We start from the raw sequence: 27,717 nt of genomic DNA on the forward strand, positions 1-27,717 counted from the left end.
CATTTTGAACCAGTTGATAATTGACAAATTAAAAACTGGTATTGATAAATGCATTAAAGTTTGGAGATTTATCAGCTGTTTTACATGAAGGCTGATTTATAATAAAGTTTGTAACTTAGTGCAGTACTGTAATTTTGTGCTATATTTTAAAGTTGACAAAAAATGTTTTTGATCCTAGCCTCCATAACAGATTTTACAATGAAGGAAAAGAAAACGTCAATAGGACATAACACACCTAAATACACATTGTAATTTAAGGGTGAATTAATTTTTAATTGAGAATTATTAAAGAATTAAATGTGAACTAAAAATGACCATGTATATAATATGATGCAGCATTCTTTCAAAATGCACTGCGTATGGCACTCTGCTACTTAAAAAGTGTTATATTCGTGCAAGCTACATCTCTCTATTTTAATAAATTTCTAAACTGAGTATTTAAGTTCTAGAAAACATAAATTTTGAGCACTTGTAATGAAAAAACCTTATTTCAGAAATGCTACTGACCTCTCTGCACTTCATGTATGCTCTCAGGTAAATTCTTGTGCATTCTATAAGCCTTGAATAATTTCCAGCTCTACACATATTAATGTGTTAGACTAGCCTATAGCCCTCTACTAATAGAAGGTTGGCACGTTCTCCATGTGCTGTTATCCCCATGAAACTAGAATGTTTAACACAGGCTCATTTTCTTTTTAATGCTGCTTGTCCTCAAATCTCTATTTTTTCATAAGTGTTACTATAATTTTTGTACTTATTGTTTAAACCTTTTATCACTTATTAGTTAGAACTTTTCTTTGAATTATTATCAATTTGATATGAACTGTCCATATACTTTTGACAACACACCTCATTGTCTCTTTCTGTTTAATCCAGTTTACTTGGTTATTGACCAGTACACTTCAAGGTTGTCATTAGGCCTATGCATCATCACCATGCTTGATTAATTTTCTTGCAAACTTATAACAAAGGAAACAATAATTAGCATTTTTATTGTATTTCACACAAAAAACAAACAAACACCAAAACATCGGTATCATCGGTTAACTGAGGTTGTTAAAACTCCTTCATGGGAGTTGTCTAATACTTTAATGGAAACTTGATATGTTAATGATTAGTAGCATTACTGCTGTTGCACATAACAAAAATTATTCCATTCTGATTTCAGATCCAGAATTCTCAACTTCCTGATTCAGATACTTCAGCTGTGTCTCCTCCACCTTGTGTTTCACCACATCTTTGTTTCCTTTATTTTTTCCTGGTGTGGATCTTGTAGTTAGTTCTACTTTTATTGTTCACTGCTTGGATTCCACAATCTTGTTTTCACTTTCACCAGTAATTGTTTGCTGATTCTTAGGTTTTCTTGTTACATCACCTACTTTTTTTTTTCCTAAATCAACTTGTCTTCATTCACACTCAGTTTCTTTGAATGCTTTCCATCATGATGGAACCTACATAGGCCTGTGTTATATCTTGCCCTTGGATTTGCTTGTTTGTTTCTAGGGTCTATGTTGTCAGGTTTATTTACTTTTTTACTTGCACCTTCCTCAGTCTCCTCTCCAGGACCTTTGTCATGGAAGTTTTCTTTGTGATGTGTATAGTGTGGGTATTTCTTGTATATTGTTACCTAATGCAGCTTTTCAGAAGTTATCTTTTCTCACCTTAGTTTCTTGCTCTTGGAACCCAGGTGGCCCTACCAGATTTTTCAGCACATACAGCTTCACTGGGTCACTGCTTGTTGAACTGGTGAACTCCCCTTGCTACAATCTATGTTCATTTTCAGGTGAGATCAGGTTTTTACTTGTACTCTCTACCCTACCTGTTCCAAACAGTGGTACAATTCCTAAACCCCTTTCTGGGGTTCTGAGATTTTATTTCTTTTTTCTAATTGTTCTTACGGTGATTAGAGGTTGTTGGCCAAAGAGTCTGTTCCACTTGACCTAAAATTTCAATGGGCAACTTTCCCACTCTTTAGTGGGTGTTTAACCCTGTAATGAATGATCCAGTTTGGGGCCTTTGTTACTTTCTTCAACTCTCAATTTGGTTCTTAGTCCTTGTCCTTCTCTCTGAGTTTGCTAATAAAGCTTCATCTTTTTTCACTAGGTCCATTACATGTGCAGATCTGGGCACCTGACTCATTTCCTGCATTTGGTTTCCAGGGTATGTTTCTCTGTCTCTTTGACCTTAAGCTCATGACTACTGTGCAGGCTTGCCATCATCTTCTGTTTGATCTGCTTATGATCTATGCAGACACCTCCTCTATTGTTTCTCTGCCCCTTTATCAGGGAGGTACAAATCCCTCAGGACTTCTGTTTTCCTGGTTCTGGATTATGTTTTGTGGTTATGTCTCAGAGGCTTAGGCTGTGGTGATAGATCAACTATTTTGTCTAGGCTTGGGTCTTGTACACTGACTGGTTTCTGTATCTTCTATTTTTTTCCAGTGGATTTACTCCTCATATGAGCATCTTAACATTACTGTTCTCTCACTTCACCAGGTATCCAATCTCAGGTTCAACAAGCTATTGACATCTTTGATATGAGATCTGCTGCTGGAGATATACACGACTTCAGACAAATTGTTGTCTTGTTACTTAAACCATAGGGATTTTCATTTTCCTTAGCTTTTGTCACTCTCCAGTTGCCATTCTTCACAATGGTTCTGTTGAGTAATGTTTCTTTTTCTTTATAGATCTCCCCAACCAACTTATTTCAATTATATGTGTTTATATCTGTATCATGTAAGTGATGGAACCCAATAAGTGGCTGGTGTTGTGTCATAGGGAGCATTTACAGAAAAACTGCATTGACAGCCTTTATAGCAAGTAGTAGTATTTGCTATATATATTCCAGGTTGTTCTTCACTTGTGTAAAAGAAGAAAACCTGTGACAGCACCTGCTGGTATGTGTCTGTTCTCGCACCTGCTGTCACAGTAATCCATTGCATTGTCTCTCAGTGTGAACTTCATTTTGTTCTATTTTGTCTGATGATAACAGTCCCTGCATCTCTCAGATGTTTTCCCTCATGAGAATTTTTCCTCCTCATTTCTTCTAGTGGAGTCTGAGAGAACTCTTGCTTCCCCAGTTTGCAACCATTAGGGAAGTTGAAATCAAGTGTTCCTTACTTAGTGGATGCACCCTTTGTTTGAGAAGTGAGCTGGTGGGTTACTTATATGTGTAGTAAAGAATACCCTAATACGTTATGAATCAAACCATTCCTGGTGGTTATATCCAGCTGGATGGATCTTAGATTTACCTTGGGACACTGGTCAGTCATACAGTTTCCTACACCTGATAATTTTGGTGAGTGTTTCATATAAGTATGTGTGATAATGGATGGTTGAACAATATGCCATTCTTATTTCATTATTGACATACTTGCACCAAACAAAAGATTATTGTGACAATATATTTTGCTCTCTCATTTATGTTGAGTGAAGATTATTCCCTACTTTAGATTAATCTGGTCTTCTGCTAAATGTTGCCTCATTAGTGTTACTCCTTGCCTTGTGAACCAGTTTTGTTCAAAAAGGAAATCATTTTTGTAACTTCTATGTACCAACTCCAACATCATATTTATTGTTGGATTCTATCCATTTGTCATGCAGTAAGGTGAGTAGCTTTTCTGAACTTAACCTTTTTTCTTATTTTCTTATGAAAACATCTTTCAGATAAACAGATACATTTCCTCATCACCTGTCACACTTCCTCTCCACTATTAGTACATTTAAAGCAGATAGCCTTTATGTAGCTTAGCACAAAATTCAAACCAAACAAACAATCCAGTGCATTTAGTTTGCCTCATCAAAAATGATTTATTAAGACTTGAGTACTCATGAAAGTAAACTGTTTATAGAGAATGTGTCATCCTACTGTTGTTGAAAGGTTATACTCTGGACAAAGCACAAATAGTCCATTGTGTAACCTTTCACTAAAAGCAAACAGAAAAAAACTTTCATTTTACACTTGAATTATCTTTTTAATACACATGCATGGTTGCACAAAGATTTATTTAACAAATGATAATTACATGTTTTATTGTGAAAACTGTCTTCTCCCATTCGTGGATTTTTTTTGTGACAAAAGTTATGTACCATATATTTATTTATAACATAATAATAATATTATAACATTTTCAGACTGGCCAGTCCTTATTCCAGGCTTAACTTCAGGATATGCAATCATGGGTCATTGGTCAGAAATGGCGTGCTTGGAGAGTGTGCCTTTGATCTTCACAGTATTCTTGTTACACGTGGAGGCCGATGTAAGTGTTATTTATATGCATATGCTTTTTTATATATATATATACACACACACACATCATGTGTACAACACTAAGCAAACTATGTCTTTACATATTCATTGGACCAAAGCAATATTTATTTGGAAGCTTATGGCTCAAACTGAAAAGTTTTATATTTTTGTTTAAAACCAACTAGGTTTAGTCACCTTCAAATGATTTATGATTTGGTTGAACTCTTACCTTAGATACTTTCTGTTACAGCTGTGCATCAAGCATTTGTGTTTAAGAGACAGATACTACTATGGTGACACATCACTATAAAGATAGTAGACGTGTGTAACAGAGCTGAGAATTGCAAAGACTGACTAAACAATAAAGCTGAGCATATTACTATAGATCTTTTAGAAACAAATAACCTTGAAACTTGTGAAACAGGATATGTGTGTGAAAAACTTCATTTTGTAACTAATGCTAATTATTGCATCAATTTAATTTAGAGAGAATCTATACATACTGTTATAATGTGAACTACTTGTATCTTTGAATTGCTTTTTTATTCTTATGAGGAAATAAGTATACTTTGCATTAAAATGACCAAAAACTGTCTTTGGCACTACATAAGATTGTCTTTAACATAAAATGATGTAAAATTGCTTTGAAATTATCCCACTTTGTTGTATTTCATCTACAGTTGATTGGTTAAGCATCCTAATGAGATCATGCTTTGAATATTTAAACAATAGCTCTTGTTTTTCATTAAAGTCTAGGAAGAACTTTACGTTTAAAATAAACTTATAAGCAGTTTAAATTTGTCTTTGTTACAAAATGTTTTAAAATCTCTAGATAAATTAGAAAAGTGCATGTTGTTGAAACTTTTATAAATATCGTTATTAAAGACATTATAATGTTGCCTGAGCAAGTTGATGAACATTAGGTTTGTTCTCATTTCATGGCAAAATTGCAAGTTGAAAATTTTAAGGTCTTGATTCCCGATTTTATTCCAGCGTACAGGACAAAAACATTAAATGTTACACTTCATCCATTTTGGACATTATTTAAAGGTTGCTCAGTGAGGTTGAAATTCTAGACTTCTGTGGGCCTGGTACTATATGGACTATGTGATGTAAAAAAACAAAACAGATAAACATTTACATAATTATATAATTATGGTGTGGTTAGTCAGTTTTGTATTGGTATTATATCTTTTTTGTTATTAGCAGAGTGTCTTCCATGATCCTGCACATATTGAAGAAATACTTTTTTCAGTTCTTCTTACTTTTTTATAATGTCATTATACTCCTCAATAAGAGTCAATCCATTTTGGCATTGTCATTTACCTCTACCTGTCTTCCTTGCTTCCATGAAGTTTTCTCCAAGTTTCTATGACTCAGAATCAAAATTCAGATGGAAATTTGAGGCACCTGAAAAATTTTGTTGTCTTATTTTTGAAGAAATTTTTAATTGGTGTATTCAGGCTTTCTGATATTTGTTTTGATGTGCTTTGGAATTTCATTCATGTTTTCCTTCTCATTTAGTGCCTTTACTACTACATGTTTTGTCTTTGTGGATGCAGCTGAATCAAAGAATGCCAAACTAATGAGTTTCTCATTTAGATACCTTAGACGTTTGGTACATTTTAGACAGATTTTGAAAGAGCAGAATTCTTATTCTAATACTTTACAAGATTATGAAGGAAGTTCATTTTTAGTAGTAGAAATGGAATCAGGAGAGTGAACCCTGCCCTAAGATAGACTTGAATAACAAAAATGCAGATGTCATGAAGTCCTTTTGCCTCATAGTCAGTGAGATTAATTCTTTATTGATGGATTTTTCTATGGTTAGAGGTCAAAGGGTATGTCATCATGTTAATAGACTTATATTTGAAATTTTATTGAACTACTATTTTATGAATGTACATCAGTAAATATGGTATCAAATTGTAGGTTATAATTCAAGTTTTAATATTATACCATAGTTAATATCATAAGTTAATGATAAATATTAAAACGGGAGTTTTATAAATATTGAATTTTGTTTGTCATGTGGTATCGTTGGTTCAAATTAGATGTTTTTGATATCCAGATAAAACATCTGTGGTTTCCTTTGAATTAGAAACTCAAATTATGAATACTGACATACTAGATTATAAAATAACAGCCTCTTATTGTTTCTTTTTTCCAAAAATTATATTTAGTGAATCAAACAAGGTGGCTCCACCCACTTCTTCTATTTTTAGAAATACTTATTTATGTACACCTACTTTACTCTCTAACACCTCTATAGTCAATTATAAGCTCAGAATAGCCTCTATGTGTTTTTTTTACTCAGCCTCTGAGAAATGTTTACATGAGAAAATTTTCTTTTAATGGTATAATTGAGGGGAAAAGTAGGAAACAATAGAACTTGAAATATCATATTTTTTTAGACCCTAATACAGATTAATAACTAAGATTTATATATTATAGTGGAATTCTATGGTATTCATATAGTAATTTATGTTTTTTGTTATTTCAAAATGTATGTATACAAAACCTAAAAACTTATTTTGCTTTACCTCCTCCACATACGAAATTTAACAAGGCTTGGCAAATTACGGCAAGAGAATACAAAGATCACAAGTGGAAGAGATCATTGTTTTGTATTCTAAAGATGGCTGGTATGGATATTAAGACTTTAATTAAAATCAAGTACAGAACAATGTTTCAATCTTCTTGGGTCATCTTCAGACAGAGTTAATTGAAAATTGCAATATGTGCATCAGAGGAAAGACCAATATAGCCTTTGAAAAAACATGCCAGTTGAGCTCTAAGATATGATCCCGATGTGCCAAGTACACATGATTCTTGTTTAATCTTTGTTCTAACAATACACATTCTCCATTTTTGTGACAATTGTTGCTAACTGTGGAGCTAAAGCAAAGTGCATTTACTCAGTCAATGAGTCCTCACCCTTCTTCTGCTGTAGCAGAAGAATGAACATCTTCAATTCTAAAAATCAACTTTGGAACAGCTAAGAGCTAGTTTGCTCTTGTTCCAGACAGAATCGGTGGCAGGGGATCAACAGTGTTACTGTTGTCTGGAAATGTTTCTTTAAGTTCTACAAGGAAGCAATGTCAACATCTAGGAATCAAGAAATAGTTCATGGTTAGATGATTCATATCATGGTCATGGTTGTGAGTTGTGACAATAAGGAAAAATGTTACATTTTTGTCACACATTTTGATTCTGCCCATCGCTACTGATAAATCAAGAGAGATAATATTTCTTCTTGCCCTTTTTTTCAGGTTTAGAAGATGATGATTCTCCATCTGCTACTGTATCCTCATCACTATTATTACAGTATCCAACCTTATCATCACTGCTGTGGAATGATTCAAAACAAATGACAGTTTGATTCAAAGTCTGCTGTTCTTCATATGCATGCTATTTCCTGTTCATAGTTGCATAATTTCTTTTCTCAACCCTCGAATTTTATAAATAAAAAAAATTATTATCTACCTGTTCCATGCATCTTAACATTCATATAGTTGTAGGTGTGATTTTCAATACATCTGAGCAAGCAGAAAATCCTTGCTTTCTGGGATCTTGATAAGAGTTTGGGAATCCTTATGAATGATGTTAAAAATGTCATTCAGACTATTGACATTATGGAATATTTATGTATGGAATGTTTTTGAACATTTTGAATAATCTGGAATACTTCATTAATTTGCTGAAAGGACTAGATGATTCCATAATAATACTAGAATATTCTGGAAAATTCTAGAATGTTCAGAATGTGCAGATATAATGTGAATTATGAGGTTAAATTTAAACTGCAATGAGCAACCATTATATGTTATCCAATATGGATAAATTTCAGTGTGATTTACTTATGTATTGGAACAAAATGAGTGGGTGAAAGTGAAAGGACCAGTCTAATGAACATATAACAAAGCTAAACAAGATACAAAGGTGTAGGCATAAGAAACATAGCACTGAAAGTTGTCTTTTTCAAGAAATTGTGTAACTTACTCTAGTACTATATTTCATTCTTAAAAGGCACTTATTTTTTATGGCAGCAGTATTAACATTTCTGAGTCATCCTTGAATTAAGTGACTTTACTTCACCAATTAACAGTATATTTTCATGTGTACTGTCCACTAGAATAGAGAAATAAATGTGGCTACCAAATGCTATCTGTATTCTTAACATTCACATAGTTGTATGTGTGATATTCAGTACATCATTGTTTGTTACCAGCCCAAGTGATTACATTAACTCATTCGGTATTACTGTCATAGTTTTGTTTTTTCATTCTATATTTTTGGTAATGTTTTGGATATTGTTTCGGTCCCAGCATTCATTATGATGATTTTCTATTTCTTTAAACATGAAAATCTAAAATTCAGGGCCAAAAGTTTAAGGTAAGTGATCAAATGTGTGTTATATAATCATATATGTGATGTTATGAAAGGTAATGTAAAACTGGTGTTGCAGAGCTAGTGCAGTGACAAATAAAGTTACCTTTAGCATTAGCAAGTTTAAAATACTTTACATTGCAGGTTTTTGTGATTTAGAGAGTTAACTTTGTGTAAGTAAATTATAAAAAAAAAAAAAACAAGCCTAATTTCTTGATAAAATTGCATGCCAAAAACATTGTGGGAAAGCAAAAAGTTCCTAAAATTTTGTATCATTTATTTTTTGAAACAAAAGAGTGAGAAGAATGTCTTCTTGACAGGATTATTGTTGTTATTGGTTTGGATGTTTAGGTGAAATAAACATTTTTAGCTAACTAAAGTATTTAGTATTCTAGGTTTTCTTATGAATTATTGTGAAGGACAAAATGGTTTAAATCTTATGCTATTTGTAGAACTAGTAAGGTGGGAGATATATTTAACCTTCAGAAAGACCTGAATAGATGTGTATGCTTAACACAGTGAACTGCGTGACAGTAACTTTAGATCTCCAGACCGTTGGGAAGACTAGTCGGGGCGCTGGTACTTTGCTTGTGATGTTAGATGACGTACAGGTTGACATGAATTATTATCCTGCTCGAGATTTTCCAGTTACAGCTAGCAGTAGTAAGTCACTGTATTCAGTTTGTTTTAGTTTGTATCCATTGCTTACCTGTTGTTATTGTAACTTTTTTAAAGTGAATTTCTGAGGTTTGATTTTTTTAACTTATTACTTTTCATTGTTTCAAAAGTAGTGCACTTTCTTTTTCATTTTCTACAGTTATTATTCTGTAGCAAAATACAGTTAGAATCTCACTCATTTGCTTTGAATGAGTTATTACTGCATGCTTTAATTTGAGACAGAAATTTCTAGTGAAATATGGGATATTTATTTGTAACCTTATTTGGTTATTATAGCAAATGGTTAATAAAAGGTTTATAAAATTAGTCATTTAGTCATTTTTTTAGCAGTTAGTTAAAGCAAACTTTGTTTCATTCTGAGACTTATTGGACTTTCTGACTCATTTAAATATTTTGATTCAAGTGATAAGTAATGAAACAACCATGCATTAAGCCTTTCCTTAAGCTCTCTTAAATTTACTACATCCATCAAATTTGAAGGCAACACATTACAAGGGTTAATCACACTGTTACAAAAGTAAAATCATCTTAGCTGAAGATTATTATTACTCTGCTGGACCTATATCACATAGTTCTACCTTTCTCACCATTAAGCACATGTAAAAATTGATTATGCATGATTACTATTGCTTCCCTAAACAAATTTAAACACCATACTCAAATTTCCTTTAACTCATCTTTTCCCAAAAAAAATTTTAAGAGCTCTTAACTTGTCCTCATATGACAATTTTTTCATCCTGGGTATATCCTGGTAGCTATCTTATGAACCTTCACCATTAATTTAACATTCTTTCTAAGGTAAGGAACCCACCATTAGTGACAGCACACTGTTTGAATGGCATAACAGAATGATAAACCAGAACACCAAGATCCTTTTCATTGTTATTTCCACCAAAATAATGCTTATAATTCAAATGATAATAACCTACATGCATTACTTTGTGTTTATTATAATTTAAAGCCATCTGTCATTTATTTGTCACATTCACCAAAGGATCTTAATCCATTTTGTTAAAACAGCAACAACACCAGTGTCTTTAATCCAAATGACAAAAACTAAAAACAGTCCACTTTTATTCTAGGTGAAGCTGTAATTAAAATATTACTTTAGTGACTTTTTACATAGGTGTGCACAAAATATTTATTGAAATTTGAGCATGTTTTGTTGCATATGTGGCTTATATTTACACTAATTGTAGGGTCCCCTGAACAATGCTATAGTACAGTGTTTGATTCTCTGTAGTGGACACAGCAGATAGGCCAATGTGGCCTTGGTCCAAGACAAACAAACTTATTTGTAGGTTATAAAGACTGCCAGTGTACTAAATTTGAAAAAAGTCCATAGAACTTAATAGTTTTTGTCCTATGATGCAAAGAGAGAGAGAGAGAAAGAAGAAAAAAAAGAAGGGAAATGAATTAAACTTGAAGAAGTTATATCTGGTATTTATAAATGGATTGTCTTTGAACTTTATATATGAAGTAAGAGTCCAGTAGAGGACATCCACTGAAAATATGTAATAGCATGGATTACCATAGTCTGAGCTACAGAAGTTGGAAAATCACTCCTGTTAATAATGCAGTGTGTCTTGGAGGTTTTTCGTTTTGTTATGTCAATTTCACACCTTTATTATAACCTATGTAAGCAATAATATAAAATTTACAACAATTTTAATACATTATTAAGACAAGATTCTCTTGTGAAGCCATGATAACTATCAAACAAAATATTAAGTTTTCTATAAAATGAGTTTTTAAAATACCTTTTATCAGATTTTCAAACATTTTTCTACCAGTGATGTAAGACTAACACGACTGTAGTTTCTGAAACAATTTTTATCACCTTTTTTGAAAATAGGAGTAACATTATTCAACTTTCCATCTTCTGACACCTATTATTCAAGATCTTATGATAGAGCAAACCAAATGCAGAAATTCAGTTTAAAAAAATTAACAATCTATTTGAATAAGTGTATAGTAAATTAAAATGTGCGTTATTGAATGGAGATGATTTAAGAGCCAGTAACTGTGTACAGCTAAGAGTGTGTGTCTGCATTTATATACATAAAGTAATGGTGTAACATCTATTCCTTACATAAATTGTTTAGTGTTTTAATGTACATTAAAAAAATGGGGTAAAGTCCCAGTTCTGGTAATTAAATACAGTTTAAACACATTATAAATGAATGTTGTAATTGAAGTTTGATTATGCAGTGGAAAAATGTTATTTTGTTTACTTGAACTTTTTGGTGGAATTTGGTAATTAATTAATCATCAGGTGAGTAATTAATTCTTAAAAAACTAATTAAAAAAATAAAGATTATAATGCTGCATGTCAGGTTTTGATGCAATGATGGGCATAGAACAGAGAGCCCATAGTGTAGCTTTGTTTTGACAACAAACACGCACAATGGCAATATTTTGATTAGTTAGATACTTGGAATAATAGAAAATAGTAATAATGAGAAACCCTAACTACAATTAGTTGATTATTTTCATGAGTTCATATTAATTAGTTAATGTTATAAATCTTGAATTAATTGGAAAGAGTGAGGAGAAATCATGATGGTAAATTTTTTTGGTTACTTAATAGTTAGAATTATCAGAAATAATGGTAATTTTGAGTACCTGTATGTTTGTGATTAACACTCCTACGAAAAGACGTTTCTAGTCCTGATTTCTCCAAGCCCATTCCCCTGGCTGTGGTTTCGCTAGATAGTAGATAGGGACAGTGGGAATCTTGTTAATCCATTCATTAATGGATTTAAATGGCAATTTAATTTAAATACAAAATTATTAGCCTAATATTAATAACCTTTCAAGTTGCTCTGGGGCCTATTAGGCCCCACTTTTCGTAGGAGTGTTAACTGAATGAATTGTAATTACAGTGACTAGGTAGTTAGAATAATCAAAAACAGTTAACACCAGTTGATTATATTTGTGACACTAGTTAATGCTTATTAAATAACTGATTAATAGAATTAATCAACTAACTCTGTGTGCTGAACAGTTTTTTACAAAAGAACAAGGTTATGTGTGACAAAAAAGATGAGGTGGTACTCTGGTCAGCATATTTGTAAAACTGTTAAAAAACAACAATTTTTCTTTCCTTGAATTATGATACAACTTGTATGTGTAAAGTTTTTATTCTAAACTGTTACAGTAACTTGTTTACAAATTACCTTAAATTATTTATTTTGCTTATTTAAATTATTGATTATTTTTCAATTTTTGGTGATCTTTGCTATTGATAGTGTCTCAGTGAAGGTAGTGAGACAGTTGAAAGTTTTTCATAAATTATAGATTTCTGGTATAGGAAGTAAATGTGAAGATTTTGCAACTTATAGTTTAATGAATAAAACTGAAAGAAGGTTTGTTTAGTTTTACTGTTTACACAGGAGGCCCAGCTCTTAGAACTATTTGTTTTGTTGGTAACTTCAGTGCAATCACCCAAATTATTTTGTTGTTGGTTTGTTGCATACATCAGCTGAAGAATATCCTAAGCTCTTACAGCTTTGAATGTATATGTATTTATGTAAAAGTCAGGTGAATGTTTCATGCACATAACTATTGTGTACACATGTTAATGATTATCAATAGGCATCATGAGTAATCTTAACATTGCTTTCATGAGTTGTTAAATTGGATCATGATTCAGTTTTGTTGTGTTTTTTCTTATTGGTGTGGTGCAAATGTATAGCATTCATGGTTTTAGAATTGTAAATTAAAAATTCAGTTGTAAAGTTTAAAATATTAAGTTTTGATTCATTACTCAATAGTAATGAAGTTTTGTATTTATAATTAAAAGAAAGTGTAGGTTTGAAGAAATGACCAAACTGTTACAAAGGAAATTTTTAGAACTTTCATTTATGTGTCTAAACGATAAAATTTTGGAGTGGTGAGAAAGAAATCTTAACTCCAGGATCTTTTTGTTTCATTCTTAAAATTTGACCAGTTAAACTTCCTCAAAAAAACTCATAACACACTGACTAAACTTAAATATTTTATACTTGTTTCACGGTTGTGAAGTATTTCTTTAGGAAAATGTTTATAATTAGAAAAATGAAAATAAAACATAATTTGATGAGGCAGACTGTAAGTTGTGTTTAGTGAGATTATAGATTATATTAAATATTTCATCTCTTTTTAATGTAATACTGATGGCATATGTTAATAATTAGGTGATAGGAAAATATCGTGAACATCTTTTTAATTTTTTATGGTTCAGCTTGACTACCTTTAATGGTATTGATAACATTAAGTCTAAGTTTAGTCATTTTTAGGTAATGAACTTCATTACAATTCTTTTGAAACACTTTTTGTGTTTGAAATAGCCTAATCATAATGCTGGCTGCCATTTTAGCTTTACACTTGTGATTCTCACTTTCGTATATTAACAGTCCCCCATACTCCTTCAATCACATGTTCAAGTGGAAGTGTGATACATAATAGCACTCAGTCTTCTAGTCCTTCACATCAGAATAACCGAAGTGATTATCAATATCATATACCACGCCCTTGCTTCCACATGTCAGGCAACTCCAGTCCTGTACCCTTCCAAATATCCAGTGATTCTCCTAGTAGCAGCTCTGATAGCAATTCTCCAACTATTATTAACCTTTTGGGACAACAGCAGGATATGAGAACCCAGTCCTTTTCAGGAAGTGCTGTTCCAAAGGCTTTTAGTATCACAGGTGAATGATGTTCACTTAGTTGCACTGATCAAATTCTGTAGCTTTTTAAAAAATTATCTCAAAATACATGAGAATACACTTTCTACTGCCTTTATTATTATAATAAACAGCTTAGAAATGTAGCTGATTTAAACAAGATATTTAATTAACAGTGTTTTTTTCCTTATAATTTTATCACTGAAGTATTCATGAGAGTAAATCTGTATGAAAGATATGTTGAAATCAAATTGTATTAGTCCACATTAGGTAAGAAACCTCCACACTATGTTGAGAAAATATTGGAGGATTTTGCCAAACCAAAGCTGTTTTTTGTAAAAATTCATTACTTATTAAATTTATTCATATGTAAAAATTAAGCTAGTGAAATAAGGTCTTTATGATACCCTACCTCCTGATGCTGATTATTTTGTTTTCTTCCTTCTTATATTCAAGTCCATATTAATCAGTTTCAATATTATCTTTGTTCTGGAGCCAGCATGTCTTGTTCTCTACACTCATACCTTGGCCTGTCATTGAGCTGTTTCTTTTTCTTGACTCTCAGAATTTGTGGTATCTTATTCAAATGTAGGGGTCAGATCCTTTTCCTATCCAAATTCTCCCATCTACTTCTAATTTTTACTAATCTACTATGTTATCTCTCTTCTTTCTATCCATCTGCTTTCCAAGGTTATTCATCCCTCACCTGAGGGATTTTCAACAGATACTCATTGTCTTGTGTTTTTTACCTCATCATTTCTTGCTTTATCTCTCCACACATGCTCTGTTGTTAGGAGTTTTTAGGCAGGGATGTCCTCCTTTCTCAGGTGTGTATGTGTCTGCTTCTTATCTCTGGGACCATTGTTTAGCTCCTTTCCTTTGCCTGGCAGTATCTTTTTGGAAGAGTTCCTGATTCATTGGAATCTAATGTGGAGACTGTTTATCAACATTTCTCCATTTCTTTTTCTGGTTTCTCATCAGGTACAAGCCTCTCCTGCAGTTGTTACTGTTACTCATCCTCTGGCTTCCTCTCCTCTCCCCTCCCCATGCTTGTGCTCTGATCCACTATTACTTTGCCATCTTCAATGCCATCAGTATGGACAGTAACTAGGTCTTAGTTCACTGAAATAGCACAGTTGGCTCAGTTTGCTAACCTGTGGCACCTGTTTGCTGCTGATTGTTTGAGTCCTGACTTTTCATTTTATCCCCTCTCTTCTTTTGTCTTCCATTCTAGTCTCTTTCCTTCCTCTTAGGGATCTAGTTTGTTGTCAACATCTGGCCAAAGTGGTGTTGGATCTGTTAGAGATAGATGATTCTTAATAGTTTTTCTTCCTTCTACACATTTGTTTATTGTCTTCAGGAAAACAGAATTGTCATCTAGTTAATGAACTTTCGAGCTTCAGTCATTTCATTGACCTCACCTTTTTTACCATGATTATACTCATAATATTGTTTTTTGATCCAGATCTGTGGATTATCTGTGTCAGATGCTTATCATCATACTTCCATTTCCTCTGCTTCCTTCAGTTTGTTCAACAAGGTCAAGTCTTTCAATCTTTTGCTCTCGCTTTAGTTCTCTATGCTTTCTGTTGGGTTTTCAAAGCTTTTGCTCATCACATTCATGACTTAACACTGTGTTTTCACCACTATATGGATGCCTGACTTCTTCTGGCTCTATTCCAACAAGTCTCTTATGATTATACTTTTCTCTTCCTTCAGGAATCAGCACATCTGCATTGTTTTGTCAGACTGAAGAAGTTTTATATATTACTCACATACTATCACTTAAATATATTTTTCAATTCACATCTCAGCAAAGCCCTGTCTTCTCCTGTTCATCTGGAGGTCATGGAGTTCTTGATTTCTAACACCATATTCTCTTCTACTCTCACTATGTATGCACTTCCCTCTCTCTCTAGGGGACTTGAGCTTCCATGGAATACCTTATCTCTTTAGGTTGTGCTTACATAATCACTTTTAATGAATTCTGCATGATCAGTGGAACCTTGCTTAGTAAGAGGGGAGTTCATTCCCCAATTACTCTAAATACTTTGAAATTTTATAACTTATGTTAGGTTTTAGGGTATATTAAAATAATTTCTAGGTCTGCAGGATTGAAAGAATTAGCTTTATATATATTTTAGAAATAAAATGTCAAGATTTATGAACTATTAGTTAGTTAGGCTTAATATTTTGGGTAATTTTTTCAGATTGATCATCTAGTGAGTTTGTTTTTATTGTAGATGGGCAAGCCAAAGGTTTTCAAGATTGACCTGAGCCAGACCAGTGCTTGGCTGTAGGAGCACAGGCATGAGCTGAGACCAAAAACATATAAAAAGAAACAAAAAATAAACTACCAAATGAATAAACTGATATTCCACATTTTGGAATTAAAATAAACTTTTGGAGCTTTTTGTATCATTGTAACTATAATTATAAATATGAAATTAGATGTTTTAAGTATGGTATTAAAACCAATAACTTACCATTCTTTCATATTGTTTTCTCCTTTCAGATGTAGTTAACAAGACCTCCCTTGGCACACAATTTTTTCTTCTTTTCATCTTTAATTAAAATACCTTACATTATTTTACCTCCTTGATTTAACATTGTATATCCAAACTGTCACTGTTGCTTTCTGATTCACCCATTAGTCCTTGCAATCATTTATCAGATGGGCTCATGGGTGGCTCAAGCAAATTCAATATTTATGGGCCAAGCTAGAGTCAACCATTTGGTTTTAGCCCACATTGGCCATTGTATATACACTAGTAGTAAGAAGTGAAGTATAAATATTTTTTAGAATTCTTGGTTTTTGTTGATCAATATGACTATGTGATAAACTAGGCTGTTCACTTAAATCATTCAGTTTGGTATCTAAATTATCATATTAGTGTGTGTATGTGAAAGATTTGATTGCTTATGTCGCATATGATCCCTAATTTTTTGTTGGTGGTCATTTTGTGTACTTGAAACATTAATTGTAGAATTAACCATTCCACATGTTTTAGAAGATAGGTTTAAGTCATTTACTGTAGCTTGATTTATTGGATAATTCACAAAAATGTAAAGAAAATTGACAATAAGAGGATACTTTTTTATTTCTCTAATTAAATATAGATAATATTTGCTGAATTTTGTTTTTATTTTCTCTTAGTAACTTCTAAATCAAATTATGTTATCTGTGTTAGTCAGAACTAAAAACATAATTCAGTATATGGTGTAGGTAATATATGGTCTAATTAATAGGAGCATGTTGTTATAGTGTTATAAATCAAATACTTGGATTTATTACAATATTGATTTATTACTTAACAATAATTTTGTGGATAATATCAATAATATCTCTCTTGTTTCAGCCAGCTTAGGATACTTAGATTCTTTGAAAGTTCATTTGTATTTTTGGATTTTTATAACTTAATGATATTATATTGTTTTATTTATCAGATATCAGATCTGTGACAATTCCTCGACCTCAGTCAACTTTTACAAGGACAAATGATGCTAGTAGCAGTACACCTGCAACCAGATCTGTCACACCAAACAATGTATTGGATGCTAATAGTTCTCCATTCTTGAGCCCTGTACAGTTTGATGCCAACCCAGATATCTCTGCCATTAACACTGTTCCATCATGTGGCATAAACAGTACCTTGCAGAGTGGATCCTCACGTGAGCATATTACAAGGCCTAACAGTGCTGCTGCTGGACAAGGTTTGTCTCACACTACAGATACTTCCAATCAGGGAGAGGAATTGGTTGGCAGACATCCTAAACCCTTCAGTTCTGTCCTTGCTCAAGACCTTACTTCTAGTCCATCTTGTGTTACAGACAATGCTAATCAGAGTGGAACTTCACCTAGCAGTCTACAAAGACCTACTATGCAGAGTGTTAGCTCAAGTGAAGAGGGTCCTCTTCCTCAAGGGTGGGTCTTGCATCAAGCCTTAATTAGACTCGTATTTGTGTCAGTCCTGAAAACTGTTGTTTAATTAATATTTGTAAATGTATGTGCATATGGTTTGTAGTTTTGGTTTTATTATGATTTTTCAGTACATATTTATGTTGTACTGATAAGATTTTTTTCTGAACAGTAAACATGTAGAGAATCTTCAAAACAAAAATAATGATATGCTAAGGCAAACTCTATTAGATATTTTAATGATAATATATTTTTGATTTAAGATAGTTATAAATTCCTCAGTTGTACTTCCATCCACATCCCTTTTCTGTAACAACACATTAAAGTTCTTGAAGTCATGATCTTGTACTCAAATGAACAATGGAAAGTTTCCTGTACAGAAATTTTAAAGAAAGTAGCTGTATATTTGTATGATTATTTTACTTTCATTGATAATTGAGATACACATATAATTTTCTTTGTTTTAACTTAAAGATGGGAGGTACGTTGCACGCCAAAGGGTCACAAATACTATGTAGATCACAACACAAGAAGCACCACATGGGAAAGACCTCAGTCATTACCTTCCAGGTAGGTTATTGTATTATAGTAATATTCAGTATATGTGATTCCATATCTTTTATAAAAGCAAGGTAAGTCTTTATATTATATTAATATTATGTATATGTACAATTACTTCTTTTACAGAAGTAAAGTAGGTTTTTATATTACAGTAAGATGCAATAAATGTAACATTACCTCTTTTAAAAGTTTTTTTGTTTTAATATGATAAACATTTTCATTATGTGAGTAACATTTTATTTGCAGTTCCTAAAGGTTATAATAATTATCTCATGTTTTTGTTTCATTTATCCTGGCAAACCTGACACAAATAGTTGTTACTTTATACATGGTACTTATCTGGACAAATTACATTGTTATGTTAAATATTGTTGTACATGGGCTTGTACAGTAAGATTTAATCTGTTCCAAAACAAGTTTACTTTGAAGTGAATATGCTTAGATAGACTTGAGTTCATTGTTACACTACATTATGATTTACTGAAAAATGTAATGATTTTCATGCTCGTATACCCTCTCTTTCTGTTACTAAATTACATTTCACTGCCGTTGTTCTCTGTTACTCCTCTCAGCAACCTCAGTTGTCTTCTAATATTCCTTAACATTATATCCTAATTTTGTTTTGTCCTGATGTCAATAACTAAATCTTACCTTTACAACAACTTCTACAGACTGGTAACAAACAAGATATATTTTTTTTCTAGCTTTACCAAAGTAAATGTTTTTGGAGTTATGTTACTTCCTGATTTGTGCATCTGATAATTTTACAGTTTATTTTTAAAGATAAGAGGTGCCTCTAAAGAGCTGATGTCATATTTGTTTTTTAGTTGTTTAGAGATGGAGTTTTGATTCATTGTTCATTTGTTTTTGGAGTCATCTCATGTATGCTTGTGGTTTACACACATGTTATATTTCAGTTTGCTTGTTTTTTTTTTTATCAGAATTTATAGAAACTCCTAATGAGTTTTTTTTAACAACAGTTTAGTTTCTACATTTTAGAATTTTGTTCAAGAGGTAATATTAATTTTAAACTTTTGAAAATGTGGAAGTGATGTTTCTCATGATGATGAGAAGTAGTATTTATGTGCTATTTTATCCAGGTATCTGTAATGCCAAGGTTGACATAAGTCACGTGGAAATGATAAGGACCTCAGGTGCCTTAGACTAACGTTTTATTTATCATGCTTTTATTTATCTTTATGTGAAATCTGTAAACATGAAAATGTATGTAACCAATTTTTTAGGGACACTACATATGTTTCATATAGAAGATAACCTATCAAACAAATATTAAAGCTAGTCATAATATTCTAAGTTTAACTATCATTGTTCTTTGTTTAATACTATAGTTAATATACTATATTTAAATAATTTGTATTTTATATACAAGAATTACATTTGCAGACATATATACACGTTAAAACGTGACTCCTGTTGAGGTAATATTTTGTTTTCTGTAGCTGGGAAATCAGGAGAGACAACAGAGGAAGAGTTTATTATGCAGATCACAATACTCGAACTACCACATGGCAGCGACCCACAGCAGAGACTGTTAGAATCTATGAACATTGGCAATCTAATCAGGCTCAAGTTATGCAGCAGTGTTACCAACGATACCTTTTCCCAGTAAGTTTAACCTGTTATGTATTTAACTGCTCCTTTCCTTGAACTCATTATTTAAGTATGAATTTGTTTAATTAAAAGAAAATGTAATATTTACAATAATTTCATCATTAATGATTTGACATTCTATAATTTCACATTTTCAGTTCTGTAGGATTTTTTTCTTAAAAAAAACTCAGTCACAAATTAATTATTTCAAATTACTATTGTAACTAGTATTTAATTAAGTGATTTTATTGTTATTAAACCTCCAAGGTATACAAGGATGTGTATAATGTGAGTATAGGTAGAAAAAACTATGTAACCTATGGGCAAAATATTTTGCATGTAATGAATAAGGAATCATAAAAAGTGGATTCTATTGGATCTGGCATTGACATTATAGATACCACTGTAGTAAATTTTTATTATTTTTCACTATCATTGTTGGCTTCTACTTCCATCATAACAATGGTAATAGATATTAAACTATGTAATGTAACCCTAGAAATCATCTGAATCAGTTCTCTGGTAGGTAAGCTGGGAACTTATGGACTTACAACCCTGAAATCCAGTGTTCTGTTCCCATTGATGGACGAACCATCATGACACCCTTGACAACCCCACACTGTTGGAGTTCTGTTAAGACACAATTGTTCAACAACTTGCAGTAATGTTCTCTGTTATATGTCTCTTCCCCTTGGATAACTCTAACCTATATGGTGCTGGCCAGAACTGTGCACAACTCAGTATTATAGTTTTTTTTAATGGCACAACTCTATTAGTATTATCTGTTGTTCTGAATTTAACCTTTTGTTGGAACTTTTACTGCCTGTGACTGAATAATGGTTGAACATTCTTTCTTGTGTTTTTATAGTCATATGCAGTGTCTCTAGTGGTATTGCTAAAAAGTGGTGGAATACACTTTCCTTGATTCCTTGTGCATAAGTGCTATTTTGTGTGTATATTACATCGCTTAACTCTCTTAGTATTTCACATACCAAAAATACTATAAGTTTGTTTATCCTAAGTAGCTATAAGATTGCAACAGTGTACATCTATTTATAAATAAATTTTATTGGTTTATTGCCATTTGAATGACTTTAAATTGTAAGTATCAGGGAACAAGCAGCTCAACTTATTCTAATGAATTATGTTACCCATCACATGTGTACCTCATAAAACATTTTTATCATAATATTATTTATTTATCCACATCTAATCTTAACTAACCTAAAAGGATCCCTATTTTTATATTTTAGTTACTTTAATAATGATACATAAAGAATAAACATGAGAAACAAGAAATAAAATACTTAACCAATCTTATTTTTTTCTTTCTCTTGATTGTTGAAGAGAGTTAACTATAAATTTTATATTAAATATATTACATATATTATGTAATTAAATAACAAGCAAAAAGTATACAAATGTATCAAAATTTTTCTGGCTTTTTAACTATGCAACAAGAAATGTTACAAATTCATCAGAGATAATTGTTACCTTTCTCATAGTTTAGATGTTAATACTCTAAGTAAATTGACATTTAAGTGTTAAGAACATAACTTTAGACAATATGTCATTTGATAGATGAAAACCTTGACTTTCTATCTGTTATAGGTAATATAGAATTAAATGTGAGAGAGAACTGTTAACAAATTATGAAAGATAGAATGTGATAGGTAGGTGTGACAAGAGGTGCCTGATTTTATATTCAATAGCTCTATAACAAAATTGAAGACAATAAAAAGAAAGGGTTTTGTGTGCAATGGATATTTTATGAAGCATAATTTATGTTTCATTTTGTACTTTTTTAAGGGGTGGTGGATAAAATGGAGGAGGATGATACTCTTCAGATAAGATGTGTAGTGTGTCACACTTGGGGAAATTCAAGATTTTTTAAAATATTGCCTTGTAGAATTAAGAACTTAAAACTTATATGCAATTAAAATATGGATTATTAGATAGATAATATTATATACTAATATAATTGGCATAACATAAATAAGCAGTAGTTCAATAAACTTTTGAATGTAAGACAATAAACCTTGTGTCATGAGCAATTAAGGATATATTTGGCAATAGGGTTAACTTATGAGGTGTTTAGTTTTCAAATAAACTTTATAATCACTCTATACAGGTGGAATTCTATATTACTGTTTTATGCATTCATATGATTTCTAGTATATACTTTTTTTCATGATAAATGTGTTTCACTTTTATTTTATTTTGTAAAATGTTTCTCTTAGAAACCTGCACACAAACTTGTATAAAGATTTGCAACACTTTCCTAACTTGCAAGTACTGTTACAGTTTTACGATGCTCATTTCTTATAAGACTTACAGCTCTGTAGATCTTTCACATTATCCATATCAGTATTTGCATCTCTGGTACCTTTTTCCAGATTTAAAAAAAAAAACTGTTCATAAAATTACACAATAAAAGTTTATTACACATAAATTTTTCTCTTTTTTCATATTTTTTATTGCAGTGGTAAGACTTGGTGTGTCTTTAAAATGGTAAATACATCATTCTGATAAGTAGTCCAGACTAGAATTAGATTATTGTTGGTAAAATTATTGATTTGAATACTTTAGTTTGTTTTAGTCTGGTGTTAACTATTGTCTTAAACCCATTTAACATCATTATAAACTGAGTGTATTAAAGCATTGAAAACTTTGTTGTTGTTGTTACTGATCATACATTATTGAATTTCATCACTGAGTAAAATAAATGACAAAGTGAGTGTAAATTTGTAACAAAATAAACTCCCACCATCACTCACAAACTATTATCACAAAACTACTTAGACCTCAGCCCAGGCTGAAAATCAGGATCCTCTTGGAACACTACCAGAAGGATGGGGTATGTTCCTGATACATGTGTTATTTCTTGATCATGATCTGTAGATATATTTCTTACACTATTAGAATGGTGAGAGCTAATGAAATAAATAGTTTAATTAAAAAAACTTGTGGATCATAACCATGATTGTTTCTAAATTATTGAAAAATGTTGAAATTGACAATATTTGAAGTTTATCAGATCAACATGCAAATAGAAAAGAAATAACTTAAAATCCATAAGTTTTATTTATATTTTTATGTAATTCCTCATGTAACTTTAAGTAACTTTTTCTATTCATAATTTTTTCTGATATAAAGTAATTACTTTGTACTTCAAACTTTTTGTTCTCTTTTTTTGTTTATCTAATTTTGTGATTAAAAACAAACTAAGGAATTTTCTTTTTTAATTTATTTTTGTATTGAACTTTAATTGACTTTTCTTAAAGTATTAAGTGTTATATAAATCTTGATCATGGTAAGAAAGAGAAATTCAGTGTGAGGTAACTTTCCCATTCCCTCTGTGTGTGGAGAAGAGTTAAAGCAAATTTTGTCATAATACTAAAGGTTTTGAGAAAATAAATCAACTATGAAACTACTTGGGGACAATTGTAAACATTGAGATACAATTATCCTATAGCATGTAAAAACAGGTTTAACTATAAGATGAGACCTGAAGAGTTGTGTGTGTGTTTCATAGTATGTTTAACTTTTCTTAATTTTGATAGATGAAATACAGTAGTTTCAGCCAATTAATATAGTTTCTTGAACATTATGCTGCATTTTTATCACTTCCAGAAAAACAATTGGATCTTAATGGAAGGGTGTATTTTGTAAATCACAAAAACAAGACAACCCAGTGGGAAGACCCCAGGACACAAGGGTAGGTCACATGGACTTTATGATGTTATTTAAAACACATTATTTTAGTTTTTTGTAGTGCTTATTTTTGAGAAATATCTTCTTATTGACATGCTCTTGATGTTAAACTTTATAATGTTTTTATTTAAGTCAGACTGTTTCAGTCTTTTTCTTTTAGTCTGTTATCTGTAATGGACTCCTCAGTATTCCAGATTAAGGGGAGTGTTTAGTCTTGTTCTCTATACTAGCACTCAATAAGGTAGGCAGTTTACCCTTTAACTGCAGGGAGGTCAAAATGTGCATGTCATGACCTATTAGTTACTTTCAAAATGTTATTAAATGACTTTACTATTACTCATAACACAAAGCACTCAAAATCTTTGTTTTTTAAATGTTATTGCAACTGATCTTAATGTAAAAATTATCTCAGAATGGCTGGTATGGGTATTAACACTTTTATTGATAAGTAGAGAACAATATTTCTACTTATTAATAAGTATTATTACCCATACCAGCCACTCTGAGATACATCTTTATTTCAAGTGGATTTCTCATCATCAAGATCTTAATGTAACTAAATTCAAAGCATTGGATGGTTACTTCAATAACTTTGAAAACAGACACGTAATCAGTTCTATCAAGAGAGAAATCCAGTGTAAATCTGGACACTGTCAACAAATGGCACCAAAGCCTTCCAGCTTTGATCGTAGGTTACCAGAAAAAGACATTTTCAACGTGGATAAAACTGGCCTGTTTTATTGCACATTGTCTGATTGATTGCTTGTTGCACGTGTTTACCAGCAGGCTGAAGGAAGAAAAAATAAAGATCTCATCACAGTTACACTGAGCATCAGTGCAGTGGGAGAGTTTGAAAAGCCATTGTTCATTGGTCATTTGTATTCCATGTGGGTTTTGTAAAGTGAAGAAAAACATTCTCCCCATAAACTACAAATGGAATAAAAAGACATGAATGACCAACAGTATTTATAAGGAATGGCTGAAGTCATCCAACCAAAAGATGCATTTGCAAAACTGGAACATTTTCCTGTTTGTTGATAATGTTCCATGTCATGGCAGTGTGCAACCCACAAACACCCATACTTTGTTTTTCTCTTCTGATTGCATCTTGACCCTGCAATCTCTAAACCAGATTGTCATTAAAACTATGAAATCCATCTTAAGACTTTTTTTTTCAGACTGTCCCAGCAAAATGAAAACCACAACAGATGCTGAAATGTAACAAAAATGACTTTAAAGGCATTCATTCCTAAAGTTAAGAAACTTCAGTCATTTGTATGTAGTTAGAAGGGGATGCCCTTAACGTCAAAGCTCTACTGTACTTGTAAAAGTTTTATTTAAAATTAGACTTAACAGTTTGGTAACACTCTAATTTTATTTTCTGATATGTAATAAAAAATAATGACATTGTTGTATTCTGTATGTAGTTTTGAGACTTGTAAATGTTTTATTTAGTTTTTACAATTCTATAATACTTCCATTATTTTATATATCTAAAAAGATGAGAGTTTAGTTATGATACCTTGAAGGTTATATATTTTCAAATTAGCCTGGCAAGACCTTGGTGATTAGGACACTTGACTTGCAATATGCAAGTGGATCAAAGCTTGGTGTTTTGTCAACATGCTCACTGTTACAGCCATGGGAATTTTAAAATGTGGCAGCCAATTTCACTATTTATTGTTAAAAGACTGGCTGAAGAGTTGACATTGGTCAATAGTTCAAAATAAAGTATGACATTAGATAGCCTTGGTAGCTTTGGTATAAACAAAATAAATGAATAAACATTTTAAACTCATTCAAGGTTTTGATACACATGATGCTTTGATAAAATTAACAATATCTTAATTATTTATCATACTTATAAAGCTTCCATTGAAGATTTGATTTTAATATTGGTTTATTTTGAAACCTCTTTAAAAAAATTCAACAGTGTTATTTCAGTTTACCACCTTCAAGGATTTATTTTGGTTCACTCTTTGTGTTTAATTCCAAATAAAAAATACCTATCTCAGTATTGATACTTTCCAATTTTACTTCAATATCTAAAGTTTGCTTTTAACAATGGAATTATAATTTCATATATTATGTTGTAGCATTGTTACAACATATTACAGAAATGTGATTATTCCACTCTTTGTTCTAACTTTCATTGTTATTTATTTTAACATAGTAATATTCTCTGGATGTTTCTAGCCTAGAAGAACCTCTACCTCCAGGTTGGGAAGTTAAATTTTCACCTGATGGAAAGAAGTACTTTTTTAACCATAATACTAATACTATTACCTTTCAAGATCCAAGGACATCATCTGACACTGGAGAGTGAGTCATAAGTTTTTTGGAACATGTTTTTATGAAACTTCTGGGTGTGTTCATTTCAAGAATAAGCTAATGTGATCAAGTTTGCAAACTATTCTGAAATATTGCTGGAAGTGAAAACAAGTTGCATAGTTTATGGAACCTGCTTATCATGAACCATAATTGTGTTTTATAATAGGATTTACAAGGAATTTCACAAAACCCTGACACAATGTTCAAGCAAAAAGATACCTTAAACAGTGAAGTTTCAACTCAACACAAAAACATTTACTATTCACTGCTAAGGCTGTATACACATAAAAACATTTACTATTCACTGCTAAGGCTGTACACACATAAAACATTTACTATTCACTGCTAAGGCTGTATACACACACAAAAACATTTACTATTGACTGCTAAGGCTGTATACACACACACAAACATTTACTATTGACTGCTAAGGCTGTACACACACAAAAAACATTTACTATTGACTGCTAAGGTTGTACACACACAAAAATACAGAAACATAATCATGCATATTAGATTTGCAAGAAAAAGAAAATCTGTTTAAAATGGCCCACTTGTAATTCTTATTATAATTCTTGTGCTAGTCTACAACCAAATCAGCTTGGTATGTTGAACCCAAACCTTTTGTAGAATACTAAATAAGGTGCTGCAAAGGTCATAGGCATATTGCAAAGTCGATTTGTTTCTTCTACATTTTACATAGGCTAAAAACTTTCTAATTGTAGTGTAAACAATGTTATAATTAGTTTTTGAAGTTTAGCTTTCTCACAAATATCTGGTGTTCCTTTGAAAAACTTGCATGCAGGGTGAATCAGGAATTACTAGCCAATAATAGATTAACCTCAGATGACTATAACATGTTCACACTCAATATTTTGTACATTGTACAGTTGATGTCTTTAGCAAGCCAACCCCTATATTATGTATGAAATATACATATATACATAATATCCATATCAAATTTGATTACACATATTTGTTAAATAATTAATTCTAAAGATATGTAAAGCAGTGCTTTAGATGAATATGTTTTAAGTGAAAAAACTTCTTTTCTACTGCTAAGTTTATACATACTTCATAGAGGTTGTGTTAGTCTAGGAACATATTTGCTATGCATAATATATAGAGAATTTAGTTACACAAAAAATATAATTGCTCACTATATTCTAAAACAAATCTCCATGACAATCTCCAGTTGTAGCTTAACATCTTACATCTTGAACTAATGTGATCTAATAGTCCATAACTATAGTAAATCATCATGAAATGTTTCAGCTAGCTACTAGCTGTGTTTGTTATCATAACAGTGTATAAAGTTAGCTTCCAATTTAAGTAATCTTTGCTTATAGTTGAACATAACAAAAGTCAGCAAACAAGATAAATAAAAAATGGGGAATTTAAAAACCTGCAAATGGAGATCATAAAACAAATTAAGGAAACAAGACTGAATATACTGTAGACATTATTTATACAAACTACAAACCTGTATAATGATCCATATTTGCCAGTTTTTAAATTTCCAATTTGTTTATTTTTTCATCTTATATATCACTATATTCAGACTGTTGTATGATATTTAAAATCACTGATAGTTTA

General features: G+C 31.5%; 1 protein-coding gene across 16 annotated transcripts in view; it reads left to right on the top strand.

Annotated features, from left to right (window-relative positions):
- Nucleotides 1–27,717, top strand: part of LOC143236989 (E3 ubiquitin-protein ligase wwp-1-like) — a 68,567-nt gene that overhangs the window by 22,103 nt on the left and 18,747 nt on the right. For 14 of the 16 annotated variants that reach the window (XR_013019832.1, XM_076475753.1, XM_076475757.1 and 11 more), the window contains 9 exons: nucleotides 4,137–4,261; nucleotides 9,160–9,303; nucleotides 13,716–14,009; nucleotides 17,433–17,910; nucleotides 18,379–18,474; nucleotides 19,926–20,091; nucleotides 22,879–22,933; nucleotides 23,710–23,794; nucleotides 25,987–26,112. Coding sequence is in view for 15 of the 16 variants with exons in the window: in XM_076475753.1 (XP_076331868.1) it covers nucleotides 4,137–4,261; nucleotides 9,160–9,303; nucleotides 13,716–14,009; nucleotides 17,433–17,910; nucleotides 18,379–18,474; nucleotides 19,926–20,091; nucleotides 22,879–22,933; nucleotides 23,710–23,794; nucleotides 25,987–26,112 (1,569 nt within the window). In the remaining variant the exon portion in view is untranslated. Of the gene's footprint in view, nucleotides 1–4,136; nucleotides 4,262–9,092; nucleotides 9,304–13,715; nucleotides 14,010–17,432; nucleotides 17,911–18,378; nucleotides 18,475–19,925; nucleotides 20,092–22,878; nucleotides 22,934–23,709; nucleotides 23,795–25,986; nucleotides 26,113–27,717 lie in introns of those variants that run through there. The other 2 variants (XM_076475764.1, XM_076475763.1) reach the window with 2 other exon arrangements.

The sequence above is a fragment of the Tachypleus tridentatus genome, chromosome 13 (genome assembly GCF_004210375.1).
Source record: "Tachypleus tridentatus isolate NWPU-2018 chromosome 13, ASM421037v1, whole genome shotgun sequence".
Taxonomy (NCBI): Eukaryota; Metazoa; Arthropoda; class Merostomata; order Xiphosura; family Limulidae; genus Tachypleus; species Tachypleus tridentatus.